Source organism: Lissotriton vulgaris, chromosome 2_1 (genome assembly GCF_964263255.1).
Source record: "Lissotriton vulgaris chromosome 2_1, aLisVul1.2, whole genome shotgun sequence".
In the NCBI taxonomy this organism is placed as follows: Eukaryota; Metazoa; Chordata; class Amphibia; order Caudata; family Salamandridae; genus Lissotriton; species Lissotriton vulgaris.
In genome coordinates, this window is record NC_141687.1 from 1,993,174,737 (window position 1) to 1,993,189,555 (window position 14,819).

General features: G+C 37.9%; 1 protein-coding gene across 6 annotated transcripts in view; it reads left to right on the forward strand.

Annotated features, from left to right (window-relative positions):
* Positions 1-7,478, forward strand: part of CRTC3 (CREB regulated transcription coactivator 3) — a 1,134,508-nt gene extending 1,127,030 nt beyond the window's left edge. For all 6 annotated transcript variants that reach the window (XM_086958213.1, XM_086958215.1, XM_086958212.1 and 3 more), the window contains one exon: positions 4,131-7,478. In XM_086958213.1, coding sequence (XP_086814339.1) covers positions 4,131-4,339 — 209 coding nt within the window. In that variant the 3' untranslated portion in view covers positions 4,340-7,478. The remainder of the gene's footprint in view (positions 1-4,130) is intronic.
* Positions 7,479-14,819: the final 7,341 nt, after the last annotated feature.

The following is a 14,819-nucleotide window of genomic DNA, read 5'->3' on the forward strand; positions in this document are numbered from 1 at the left end:
GTGACAGTCCATTTTCTATAAGTTTAAGAGTTATAGTTTTTCTTATATTGACCGGAATGATTATAGCACCCGGGTCATTTTGCTGGAGACTTGTGTCTTCTTCTAAGAGTTGAGTTGGTAATGCTTCTCTATCTCTTTCTTCTTCACTTTCCGTCATTTTATTGAAAGAAAGTTTTTTGTTGCAGATCAAGTTTCAAGGAAACAAAGATTAGGTGCACAATATTTTGGAACACTACTAAATCCTTCAACGTTGACTATACCAAAAACTAATACATAGGTTTCTCATCCTACTAAGTTCTGGCGGATATTAACCTTTCACCCACTCCAGACGTCTATTGGAGTTTATACGGGAGAAAGGGGTCTGTGTGAAAAGCACGACTGAGTTACTCTAGTGTCTTGCGTTAGATTATCGCCTTACCAAACGTTGGGCGCCATGGAGTGTAGTTCCTATATTCCCAATAGGCTCTGCGCTTTGGAATAGCATAAACAGCAGTGTAGATGTAGGACTGAGGTCATCTAGGTCTCTACTGACTATGTTAGACTTAATTAGTTTTGTCAGCTCGCTCAGAGGTCACTAGAAACTTTCTCGAATGTTCAGGAAAGGGTTAACCGTCCTGATTTAGACAAGAAGGGATTAGTTTCTGACAACCGCATAAACATGACAACATTGCCGCCTCAGAATAAAGAGAGTATCTCTAGAGTCGTGTGAAAACAATAGATAGTTATTTCACTCAGTCAATCGTGCATGCTTAATTTCACCAGAGTGCAGAGAAATAGAGAGACGGGCGTTTTCAATAAAAGGTGTTATTTTATTGAGCAGTCCTCTTTCTCATGCAAGAGAAATGAATTGCCACAATTGCAATACTCATTGTAAAGTAAAGTGCGTACAGTAAAAGTAGTATTATGAAATAATACTGTAAAAGCATTGATATGGTTTCTTAGCCATATGATACTAGGTTTTAATCAGCTCCGTACCTTGGTTATAGAATGAAGGAGGTCTTGTATCTCGCTTCTCATGGACTCGATCTCCGAGCAACCCCTGAGGGTGACTTGGGAACACAGGGGCTGGATTTCTCAGCATGAGAAAATGCAGCTTCTCCAGCACATCATAAAAGGGAGGGGCGGCTTCCTTCGGCTCTGGCAACTGCTGGGCTCTCGGACAAGTAGAACGTCTCTCTGCTCCCCACCACCGTGTGTTTGCTTAAGGCAACGTTGGTATATTTATACCTGAAAGGTGCCGGGTTTGACGTAAGGTTGGACATAAGACGTCACTGAGAACTAACCGTTCTTTCTGGACTCCAGGAGTTCTTGTGCAAATCAAAACAAAAGCAGGGGGCATTCCCGGGCTGCTGGAGGCATGGTTTGTTTAAGGAACGCGTTGTGCTTTCTAGGAGTCTATGGGAGTAGCCTTGCCGTACTTTGGACTGCATGGGCTATCACTAAATATGGATATGATTCTTATGCCTTTATAAGGATACTATTTATTATAATCACATAAGGGCATGAATCAGGAATATCGAATTAGAGTCCTAGATAGAAATACAACAACTTTCTAACACATTATACCATGGCTGTGGCTTATACTTATTCTAAATACTAAATACATTCTTACATGTACAGTTAGTGTTTACATTAACTTATGTTCAAACTCCTAATCTTTAACACATTACCCAGATCCATCCTTGAATCGGCTCATTTAATGCTTTGGATTGTGGTTTGCCCATTTGAGGTGAGAGAGTGAGAGAGTGAAATGATGGTTCTGTTGGTGTGAGAGATGCAAGTGTTTGGTGTGGAGGGGGTGCATGAGAATTTGCAGGAAATGCAAGAGAATGCTATTTCATTGTTATGCAAAGTCTCAGTAACATGGTGAGTGGCAGCCAGGGTTGAAAGCATGGTGGGTCACAGCAGGGTAAAGGTGGGTGGGAGGAGGGCCATGTTTCTTTACGTTGGATGCTGGTGGGTCACAGACAGGCACAGGCAGCTTGTTTTTGACTCCCAGCAACACATCTGCACTGTGGCCACCATTAAGTGATCCTGGGAAGGGGGAGGAGAGCAGGGGGCAGCGTGCACCTTTGCAGTTCTTCAAAGATGTTTACTCAGAAATCTTTTGACCACCATTAATATTCCTAACCTGAATATCTACTGGTCTTTTGACTGTTTCAGAACGTGTATTCACTTTGGGCAAGCTGATCTATGCTCATTGACATTAGACATTGGGCTTGGCTACCAGCACCTTGCGGGTCCCCTTCTACTTTGTAATATTTTTCCACATATTAACATCATGACTCCATTTGAAAATGTTAGCAAGACAGGTTGCTAATTAAGATGCTCTAGTATAAATATTCCAAATGGTTATTCATATAACCAACTTTTATCTTCCATTCGTGACTCAGTCCAAGATTGAAGTACCCTAACCTTCAAGTGTTTTTTTAATTATAAAGCTGGGTGGAATCATTCCTGTTTTTCCATATGGTTGTAAGAGTCCCAAACGTCTATGACCCTGATTGATTGAGTGTATGGACAAAGAGTACCAGCTGGGCTGCTTTCGTTTTTTGATGCGTTATTGCAGATTTTATTGTGGAGCTTGTTTATTTTCTTTATCTGAAAGAGACTATTAGTTATTCAAGTCCCCTATTGTACATAGATTTTTTTAAGGGTGCTACTCATCTCCTTCTCCCTTCATAATGCCCCAGTGGGACTTGAACCTCATTTTAACTTATCTTAGGTGTGCTCCCTTTGCGCCCCTTCACCACTGCCCTCTCAGGCTCCTCACTCTGAAAACTGCCTTTCTTGTTGCAGTCATCTCTGCTCGCAGGGCGAGTGAGCTTCAGGCTCTATCTTTCAAGCCCCCTTTCTTCTTTGTGTATCCGGACAAAGTGGTGCTTAGGACGAGACCTTTGTTCCTTCCTAAAGTGGTTACACCTTTTCACATAGGACAAACAATCACTTTGCCTACCTTTTTCCCACCTCCACACCCTTCCAAGGAGGAGGAGAAACTCCACCGTCTACACCATAAACGTGTGCTGTCCTTCTACCTTGATCGCACAAAGGATTTCCAAGTGGATGATCACCTCTTCCTTGGCTATGTAGGTCCCAAGAAAGGTTGGGCTTTTCAAGAGTGTACCATCTTTTGATGTGTCGTCCTTTGCATAAAGATCTGCTACGCTTTGGCGAAACAGGAACCCCCCCGTGGGGCTACATGCTCATTGTACTAGAGCTACTGCAACAACCACTGAATTGGCATGTGGAGTCCCACTTCTTGACATTTGTCAGGGAGCCACGTGGGCATCCTTGCACACTTTCACCAGACATTACTGCCTGGCCACTCAAGTCCGGAGGGACAGCTATTTTACCTGTTCAGTCCACCAGGACTTTCTGGTGTGTACTTAGTTCGCAGACCCTCCCCTGGGGTTGGTATTGCTGGGGGATCTATTCTAAGGTAAGGAATCTATAACTAACAGTCTCTTTCTGATGAACAAGTTACTTACCTTCGGTAACGATTTATCTGTTAGAGACATATGTTAGTTATAGATTCCTTACCGCCCACCCATCCTCTCTGCTCTGCAAACTGACTTGTAGGGATCGAGACTCCCTTGCAGGACCCTAGTTGTTGCGCACCAGTGGTCCATGTCTTTCATGGCTCTATACGATTCTGGCATGGAAAGTCATGTCAGAACTGACATCAGCGCGTACAGGGGCGGTGTGTAAGTAGGCCCCGTGACGTCATCCCGGCGACTAAGACGACAGACGCGGAGTCAACCGACGCCACCCACAGACGTGCAGGGGTACTACTAAGAGAACATTTCTCCGGATCCAGCCTAACGCCTAGGGGAAATTCTATGGTAAGGAATCTATAACTAACATATGTCTTAAACAGATACATCGTTACTGAATGTAAGTAACTTGTTCATCTGACCGGAACTCGAAATGTGCAGTATTAGTTCTATGCTACGAGGCATGAATACTGTTGAGTATATTTTGTGAGAATACATTTTTTACTTTGAAAAAGAAATCATATTTATGAAAATAATCTACTTTGAAATGTAATTTTAATGACTGAGTATTTTCCTGCTATCTTCACATTGTATCATACGTTTGCACCTATTAAAACAGATTTTTCTCTTTGTTAGATGATTCGAATGTCAGTTTACCAAAAGACATGAGCAACGTACTCACTGGAGTCTCAGAGATGGGTTTTGATGCCGATAATTCATTTCAACTGGACGATGAGCTCAAAATTGAACCCTTGAGTCTAGATGGACTCAGCATGCTGAGTGACCCTGATATGGTTTTACCTGACCCCTCAATAGAGGACACTTTCCGGTCAGACAGGCTGTGAACAAGTACCAAGAAATACATATTTTCAAACATTAGACTGTTGGCTACAGCAATGTTAGGTGTGACTCTCTCTGAAACTACAAGCAATACAGTGATATGATATGTTGGATGAAGAAGGCCAGTCTTTACTGGAATTTTGCTGCAACAAAAGTGGAATAAGACTTTTCAGATATATTCCGATTATTATATTGGTACAGCTGGTAACAAGAGGATCAAGTTTTTGATTTCTACCCAACCGATTATATTGAACACAACTGTAAGTGACTTCTGATTGTCAACAGCCTAAGATACTTTGGAATAGAGTAACTAATCCGAACCAGACAATTGCACGAGCTGTTACCCTGTAAACCTGCCAGTTCATCGTTATTTGGCTGTTGAAGGTATTACTGATGTAAATTTGAAAACCTCTAAGGGTATGGCAGAGCCAGTTATGCAATGAAGGCCAGTTATTATATTTGTAGAGATGAAAACCTTTGACCTCAATGAAGGATTGAGAATATCCTTCTGGTGTGATGCATTCAAAAATTGTATAGCAAAAATGTTTTGGCTAGCCCTGTATTCCTTACGTATCAATGTTTTCCATTTCTTTCTGGAAGGAAAGATTTCTATTCAGACTTTGTGCCTTAGTGCAGTCTCTTTTTTTTCTAAATGAGTATAAACACCACATTCTGGTGAAGGTAATTATTTTCACCATTACCTCTCCTCAACTTATGATAAGTACAGCATAGTTAGTTGATGGAATTGGCAGGGTGCTTGGTGTCCATTTCCTTTCCGTCCAAAACTGTTTGAGATGCCTAAGCCTAGTTTTATGGAAGACCAGGCCATTTTAGACTTGATCTCTTGCTCTAATTCCTTCATTACTCCTCAGCTTCAGTTCATGAGAATACTGTTAGCGTATTACTGTTCCATTTTCTGTGTTTTTGATCACCCATGTATGAAATATTCAAATGGAATGAAATATTCAAATGAAAATTGTAATCACCTGATACAACTAAAGTTTGCAAACACCTGCAAACTTTTTAACTGGGACATTATTATACGACATGCTGCATTTTTTTCTCTTGTGGTGCCGAGTGTCGTGATTTTTACATGCTGTTTACTCAAGAAAACCTAAATACCCTAGTGTAATTCAAAGACTGATGCATGAGAATTATCTGTGTATGGTCTTCAATACTTTATGATATTAACTGTTTAATGCCAAATCAGATTGACAGTATTTCAATATTTTGAGTCATTAGTTAAGAGAATGTCATTGATACTAAAAGTTTAACGCCTTTACTTACTCTATATCTGTTGTACTGTCTACTCCTATATTACATTAACCCTCCAATCACTTTCCTTGGATTATTCCAAAGAAGATAGCCTTTTCACCCCTTTGCTAAATTGTTTCCCAATCTTTGTATTTAATATTTTGCATCATCCAAAGTTCCACACTTTTTAATTTTTATAATATGGAGCCCCACATTGGCAAAGTTATCTTATCGGACCTGTTTTGAATTATCCGTCCCCATTTTTGACTCATTTAATTTGTGGAGCTTAATTTCTCTGTGCCAAGAACGTTATCTCCCCTACAGCAGTGCCATGTTCTGATTTAGGTAAACGAAAGGGAGCAAATTGCATATCCAGTCTCGGCATTGGCTCTACTCAGATAAGATCTCTTCTTCTTTATCATCATGTGCTCTCTCATCTCTTATAACAATAACTGTTGTTGTCCCTTTTTAATATGCTATTATTATAACTGTAGTAACCTTAGGGTATGCTGACGTTGGTATTGAGGAAGAAATTAACATAAAGTAATAAAACGCGCTGGGAGATTTTTTTTTTAATTAGTTACCTCAATGTTTCATGATCATGCATGCAATTTATTGAAATGTATCATTATCCAAAGTATTTGAAACATAACATCACAGTCAGGTCGGCACCAGAAAGAATATTTAAATGGGTGCTTGCCGTGAGAATTGCATTATTAGCAAGAAGTAAGAAGAGAACGGTGATCTAAATACAACCTTACTCTGCACTTATAAGTGTTCTCTTCAGTGGAAATTGAAACCACTGGTGATGTTGTAGCAGAAAGGGACAACATTTCTCACAGTATGACCCAGAAAAAATAAGGGCTACAACTTATGGAGTATTTTTAAAGAAAACCTAAAGAAGGATTTGTTGTGTAGATCATAACTGTTATTGCAACTACTTGTATTTGGTAAAAGGAATGGCTGTGTCAATCAAAATAGAAAATCAGAGCACCATTACTGAAGATAGGATACATATTACAACAGGACTAGCCTTAAACAAATAGGCATTGACGGAATTGATGTTGGATTATCAGTTATCAATGCTGTTTTAAGCATAATTTAAATTTCTATGTTGTAATCTATTTTTTTCTATACCCCTTAATTGGTCCCCGAGTCATAGATCACCATAAAAAGTAACACTGGGCTGCTATGAGCATGTAAAAAAGAAAGGTCCTCCCCTGTGATCAACAAATTCACATCTATGTTTCAAAATACCTCAGATTGCATCCCTTTCCTATCCCAAATTCTGCTTCTAACTTGTACACAGATTGTCCATTAGCATATTGTGTCATATAGACCGACACACACTTTTTTTTATGTATCCGGCACAATGACCTGGACCCCACACAGTGTAGACACTTAGTAACCTGTCTGTGTCCTGAAAACTATTCATCACAGTACATTGCACCAACTTAATGGTATGGTACTGCAGAGACCAATACTCTCTTCATCCGCGTCATGCTTTGGATATTCTGTCTGACATTTACACAGTTTTGTGAGCTATCCATACTATACATATGACTGGAAACTTTTACAAGAAAATAGAAAATGCCAGTTGCAAAATACAACCTTTTGACTTATTAGATTCCTTGTGAGGAAGACCGACTGAGGCAATAAACACAGTGATCCACAGCCAGTGAGCCAGAGTTTAGCAGCAGTGGATGGGATTCTTCATTTTTTTCAAGCAAGCCTTTTGGTGTCCTCCGAAAGGCACTGAACATATATGTTGATCAATGAATCCATAAGTAACGATTTATCTTGGACTTAATTGACATTTGTTGTTAATTGATATGTCTAAGAGAGCTGTCTGCTCCCAAATTGCTCCTAAAAAATACATTTTTTGAAAAAGAATCATTTTGGATCGCCTTGTACTGTTTATTTTTCAAGTTAAATGGAACGTGACATTTGGAAACAAATTTTCAGAAAAATGTCTCTTCACTCAGATGCTTATTGCTCTTTTCTCACATATTTTCTGTGTTGATTGGACTGTGGTTTCCCACAATTTATCAGATTATTAAATGATAGATACCCTGGCTAATGCTCACCTGACTGATTCGAATCCCTATTACCCTTCATTGTTGTGTCTTTGGTCCATTTCTGGCTGAATGGGGCTGGTAATGGCAAACTTTCAATGATGGTGATAGTACAAGATATTGGTTTTGAAGCTTTACATCCACAGGTGTAGCTGCACTGGGTTTAACTGTTACCTTATTTTAAGGAAAAGCCAATCGTATACCTACGTCAACAACCCTTTATTTTGAGGTGCCTATTGGCGAAATCTGCTTTGGGGCTATTAATCAATCAGAAATTCTAAATCGTGACAAAACACCTGTGAGGGTCTCAAGGCACTCAGGTTGCTGCTAGCTTCATGGTGATCCGTTTATTTGAAACTCTGGGCCTGAAGCAGCTTTTTAAAGCTTAACGGACATCTTCTAAGTTACTGGGCTGTTAAAACCACACTAATGAGAAGGTGCCCCATTCTCAGCCTGGCAGGGTTTACTGAAAATCACACACACCATTACTTCTCTCTTCATTTGGAAGTCATAATACATTACCTGTTGAAAACTCTCTTTGTTCCATGCCCACTCTATACCCCCTTTTCTTTTAACACAGCCTTACTATTATTATTATATGAGCCTGCCTGCCTGCCTCTTAGCCTTTGCCTGGTGTATTGTAACTGCGTACTGCAACTACTTGTAATCCTGTACCAGGACCTGGAACAGCCCATTAAAATCAGAACTGCCCAAAACTCTCTGCAGTTCGGAACGAAGCTGAAGACACACCTCATCAGAGAACACTGCATCTCCAAGCAATAGTATTCACCATCCACAAATATACATTCTTCTAAATAATTCTGAATCGTAACACGGGGTATCCAGCCCGTGTTCCACACCCTCTTTCTCTCTAGCTACGTTTATTCTCTTCAAATATCTATGCATTCATACACACATACCATTAACAGTGCATTTATGAATTACAGTTTGTATGCAGTTTAAAAATAATGAGTTTAAAAATGTGCCACAAATACTACATTCGGTCATAACTGATTATATTTATATGCAATAAACCTGCAGTAATTCAGCTTGAATAAAAGACATTTATTATTATTTATTCTATATATAAGTGGACAGTCTTAGGAATCAGTGTCAAGACATCATGTAAACGAGGTGTTATGTTTTAAGAGATGCATCACTTGGATGATCATAATTGAACCTGTGTTGATAACACAGATACACTTGGTAATCCTCTTATCCTATTTCTGCTTTAGTAACATTCCATCATGTCAAACTCAAGTCCGCAGTTTAGGGTTTTTTATTGTTATAAATTGTCCATGAATTTCTGGATCAGTTACCTAGTTTAATATAGTTGATAAAGTACGAACAAGTTTAAACATAAATGTTAACGGTTTCACAATTAACAATTAGAGGGAATAAAATATGCTATACATTTGAATACAACAGCGATCTCACTTTGTTACTCTCCATGGCCCCTCTTTTTAGCCTACTCCCGGAACGTTCTATGACTTAAACTTACTGGAGTAGTTGTTTAAAGTTTTTTCTCTCAGTGAGCAATATGTTTATAAAAAAATTAAACTGTTAGAGATCCCTTACTTATGCAATGCTTAGCACTTATTATTTCATTTCAAATCTTGAGTGTTAAGGCTTCTTATTATCTCCTTAAATCGTTATTGCCTTTGGCATATTGAACACTTCCAAAATGCCTTGCAAACAAGATACAAACCAAATTTCAATTTTATAAAGTTACTATGTGCACTTTAGAATTAATGATCATTGAGAGAGCCTTCTTCGCTAAATGAAACTGACGAGTTCATAAACATTAGCTCTAAAGTCTCTACTTTCTGCATGCAAACTGTTCACAATCTTCTGAAGTAATATTACATTTTACTCCAGTCTGTTTGCGGCAACACACCCAACTTGCTCTTGATACTGCAGTCAAAGGGAAATATCTGATTTTACAGCAAGCATTTTCATTGATTACAATCTGTGATTGACTCACCTGGCTTATAAAGAGGTCGTTAGTGTGGTGTCGTACTTTAAAAAGAGATTTTAATGCACTTTTCGTCTCTACCCCTGTTTTGAATTGAAGTACATGGGACCAAAGAAGGTCACAGTTATACAATCTAAAACAGGCCTAAATAATAAGGAGCTTAAACATTAGTATTTACGCTTCAACCCCACGTCGGCATTAGCCCAGCTGTAGCTGAAGACTTTAAATTTGAATGAGCAATGAAAGTGGTGAGGCCAAGCAGGAAATCCTGCATTTTGCCTCCAGATGATTGAAATTGAGGGCACTGTCTAGTGTGGATATACCAGGCAACAGTACAGGGAGGAAAATCCTACATTTGTGAGATAGGATACCTTTCAGCATCATAGGTAACCTGCCCACAAAAACTCTTTTCATGTGACTCGAGCAAAAATACATTTTCATGACACATAATTTGGGTTTATAGATTTTATACTGTAGGCCAGTAAATGTGTTGGTATCCACTTATATCAGCCCGATTTGCTTAAGCCACACTGGATATTCTTTTTTTGACAAATACTACCAGCCTCATTTTGGAGCTGTTTATGGTTACATTATAGAATACAATCCCATTAGCTTCTTTGCAGTGTCCAGTATTCTTAAATATTATAGCTTTGTTTTTGTAACAAATGAAGGCAGTTTTCAAAAGCACCTCTTATGAGCAGGTGGTCACATATTCAGTTCTCTCAGGCCATTGACTCTTGAGCTCAAACTGCACGCCAGGCAATCTATTACAGTGTAGTCATTTTAGAACTACCAAGCACCCCACTAGTACAGTCTGTCCATTGCCTGAAGCTTTGAGTTACATTTGTCTGTCCCAAAGTCAGAGCCACTAAATTCTTTTATGAAATAAATCCCTAAGGTTTTGGTATTTAGTTAAGAAATAATTTTCTGCATGTACTTGATTTGCTCTGTCATTTGTATCCTGTTATTTATGATGATAGCTGATAGAGTACATTCCTGCTGAATGTTGGTGTTATGATTATTCATATTCCTGAAGAGCAAACCAGGGGCTGCTATTATCCCATTATAAAGTTTGCTGATAAAACCAAATGTCCTGGATTTCTCCTATTCATAGTTTTGAGCCATTTAGTTCACAGTTCACGGTATCAAAGGCAGTTGAGGTCCAGAAATGCAAATGGCAGCAGTAATAAATGCCTCTGGTTTTTAATCCCTTGCAAGCCATGGCTGCTGCTCTGCTGTGAAATACCAACATTCTCCAAGAAATCCTATGTGATAGATATTGTATTAAATGAATTTACAGATAACTGTTTAAGAGTTTACAAAAAACCTTTCCTCAACTACTGAGCATAGCCAGTAATCCATAATTGAAGGTTTTTTTTTTGTCTCTCTCATTCTGTTTAATACCGAATTAGAGCAAGGATGAAAATTTTCTACAGGTGTAAGTCCTCAGTCAATCAGCGCCATAGCACCTCTTGTCCCCATTGTATATGCATGTGTCTTACCCAATGGTGCCTATCAAGCTGGTCATATAAGGCCTTGTTTAGGTCTTCATCCCGGTCCTTTTAATGGGAAAACTGCTTTGCTAGGGCACCCAAGCCCCATGAAACCCTGTGCGATTCCATTGTTGTAAATAAGCATGCACACAGTTTTAGCAAGTAATTTTTTAAGGATTGCCAAGAGCCCTGATGTTGAAAGAACATTGTTAATATAAAGAATTACTTTTCCTGAGGTGTCCTTTACAAATGTGGATACCTTTTGAATATCAAGCATGTGTGCATTATTGGCAAGTGAATCCATGAGATCCCCTTTTTGTCTGAGGGTGTGTGTGTGTGTGTGTGTGCACCCACTGAATATAATCGTGGGGTTTGCCAGATGGCCTTGATGTGCAAGGTTGACTGAATTTCTCCCGTTCACCAAGGCAGAGGGAAACTTTGGGGATTATCCCACGCTACGGCACGTCGGGTAATGAAGTGAAAGAACGACAGGGAATTTTCTGAATCAGATGTACCCGGTTATGAGAGCTACCGCAAGCAATGAGTTGGCTAGCCCCATTGAAAGAACTCCAGCACCATCCTATTACCCAGCCTTGCCAAAATGTTGCCACCCATTCTTGTTGTGGGGAGGCTGTGTGGTGTGCCAGAAGCAGAAGTGAAGAAAGCACGTTGTGGTTAATGCTAGCCATTGATCCACTATTGCCTTAAAATTATTAGTGAGGTGGCAGGCCTTGTATGAGAGCCTAGGTTGAAATGTGGGCGTTTATTATCTAAACTGGTAGGGTTCTTAGATTACTATGCAGCTTATTACCCCTCCACTGATATGTCTTTATTATTTGGAATATTGTATTACATATGCTACATGACAACAGCATTGCCTTAATATGCTTTACTATATCTAATTATACCTTTAAGCTCCACGAGTTATTTTTGATAGGATAGGTTGATCCATTCTTAAATAGAAGGGCTAAAATCTTCATATTTTGAGTTGGAATCTGCTTATATTTTGTAACTGAAATACCAAAGTAAACATAATAGTTGTTGATGTGGGTTTAAATATTAAGAAACTTCTCGCAACCTGGAATAAGACACATGATTTTATCTCTCGCTCTTTAAAAGAGCTGCATTAACTTATAAACTTGTACATAACATGCGATTCTCAATGGTCAACAAAGAACAGTCCTCACTAAATTAAAAATGAATAATCCTGATCTTAACATGCTTGGAGCTCAATTAAGGCTGCAGATTAATCAAGTGCTTAAAAAAAGAATCCTCTATACAACTGCTGAATAACCTAGTAAGACTTATAGAGTTTTAGTAGAATATGAGGAATCAATCCCCTCTTTGAATATGCAATCTCTTTCTTCCCTCTTTTTCTCTTCTCTAGTAGGCACGGAGTAGTATGGCACCCAGGGGCCTTAGTTTTCACATTGTAATCTTTGAATGTTTAATCTCTTACTTGTTACATAATCAATGAAACCTGAGTAAAATGCCTCACTTTTCATGTATAGTTCGGTTATAAGAGAATTCACAGTACTAGACATGCATGAAAAAGAAAATATTCTTTTTACAATTTTAATCATTTGACATGCTCTCTGGTACATGTTTTCACAGGAACGCATATTCCAATGCATTTGGGAGCTCATACAGGATTCAATTCAAGTTCATGATAAGTCTTACAAAAGTCTTTTTTTTAAAAAAGCTGAACACATTTGGCAATTTAAACTAAAGTATAACCCTTTACAGTTATCTGTTCAAAGCACTAGATTTGTTAACAGAATGACTACGCAGTTTACACATCAAGATAAAAGTATATTTCAAACTGTAATGTGACGTAGAAAGCTTAATTTCCAGTGTGTGCAAAAACATTTTTTTTTGTGAAAGGGCAACAGGCTTTGCATTAATAAAGATGATCGAATTCCAATTTGCTTTTACTTACCTATAGTAATGCATTTTAAATTCTGCAGTTGTTTATTGAACACTATGCCTTGACATTTATTGTATAGGACATAGGGCAGTTTGTGTTTATTGTACAGATGTTTGTGGCCAGGCTAATGAGCTCTGTGTAAATGTGCAGGGAAAAGGTCTGTATTTTTCCCAAAAAGGCAATGTTGATGCCAATATTACAAATGTTAATGTGGACCATAGTAAAATTTATAGCTGTATTACAGATTTGTATTCCAGTATAATGATGCTTCTTCTACAAGTCAGTCTGATGTTTACCATCCACAAAATCACATCTTTTATTGCCTCAGTATAGCAATAGTCCACTTTTGCCTATTCTTACTGTAACTAAATTAATTATTTCATTTGTGTTAGCACCATTTATTAGCAATGTTGTTTTAGTCCAAACTCTTATTTAACTTTTTTCTATCTACAAAAAAAATCAGTCACCATGGAAAGAAACATTTGATGAAGTTGTATGCTCTAAATGTCTATAGTTCTATTTTTGTTAAGTGTTCACTGTATTTTGTTTTTATAAACTGTACAGTTTGTACCTGAAAATGGATTTCTATCCAATTGTATCAATAATGCTCAGTTTTTTGTGTAACATGTGCCCTCTAATCTAACATCCTGAGTTACTGCCGCAGATATTAATTTGTGTAATTTAAAGTAACTGTTTAGTATGTCAAAGCTGCTTTATTTCACTGTTGCCTTACTGTACCTTGTAGTACCATACAATTGTTACATAGAGACTGATTTAGAGTTTGGAAGACAGGTACACTGTTGAAAATGTGACGGATATCCAATCCGCCTTATTACAAGTGCATTAGTATACAATGCACTTGTAATAAGGCAGACAGTATAAATGTGACAGAGTATATATCTATCAAACTCTGTATCAGGCCCATAGTTTTTAATCTTATAATGTTATTCTATAATTTATGCTGAGGTGGTTTAATTGTGTATTCTATAGATTTTGTTGCACCATAACTTTTTTGTATAGTGAAACTAAATCCATGTGTGTTTCTTTAAATGTCTGTTGTTTTGAATGTACAGTTGTATTTAAGCAGTTCATGAAACTAGTTTCTTTTTTATGCCTCATTTTACATCTTTCATAATTAAAGTGCAGCAGAACAAAAGTCGGTGTTTGCAGGAAGACTGTTTTGTTGTTTCGGAAAGTACCTTTGGACTATGCTGTTTAATTGTTTACTTTCTTTGGTTTAACACGTTTTTTCCAATGAACACTTTTTAGTGATGGTGACTTCAAATTGAATATTTTTCTTTTTTTTCATTCACATAAGTACTTGCCTTTACAATAATATTTGCATATCTGTAGGTTATATTTGAAACATTGCTCTGACGATCAGTTTTATGAATGCTGATATATTCAATTAGGTGTGCATCTGACAGGTGGTAAAATGGTTGTCCTGCTATTCATTCCATATATTCTCACTGTCTAAAATCTTTTCTTTGTAGACATTACATTGCACAACTAAAGAGTAACATGAAAAAAAGTTAACTTTTTCTATTGCCCCAATTCATTTGCACATGTAAATGAAAAGTAAATATTTCATGCAAATGAAAGACTATAAAAAATACGTGGATTGAAAGAGCACAGTATTCATTTATACATTATGTCGTAATTAGAAACAGTCATCAAATACCATAAACTCAGTTATATAGAATGTTTGGAAATGTTAACTCAGAACCTTTAAAGAATGCCTAATGATTTTAAAAGCTATGC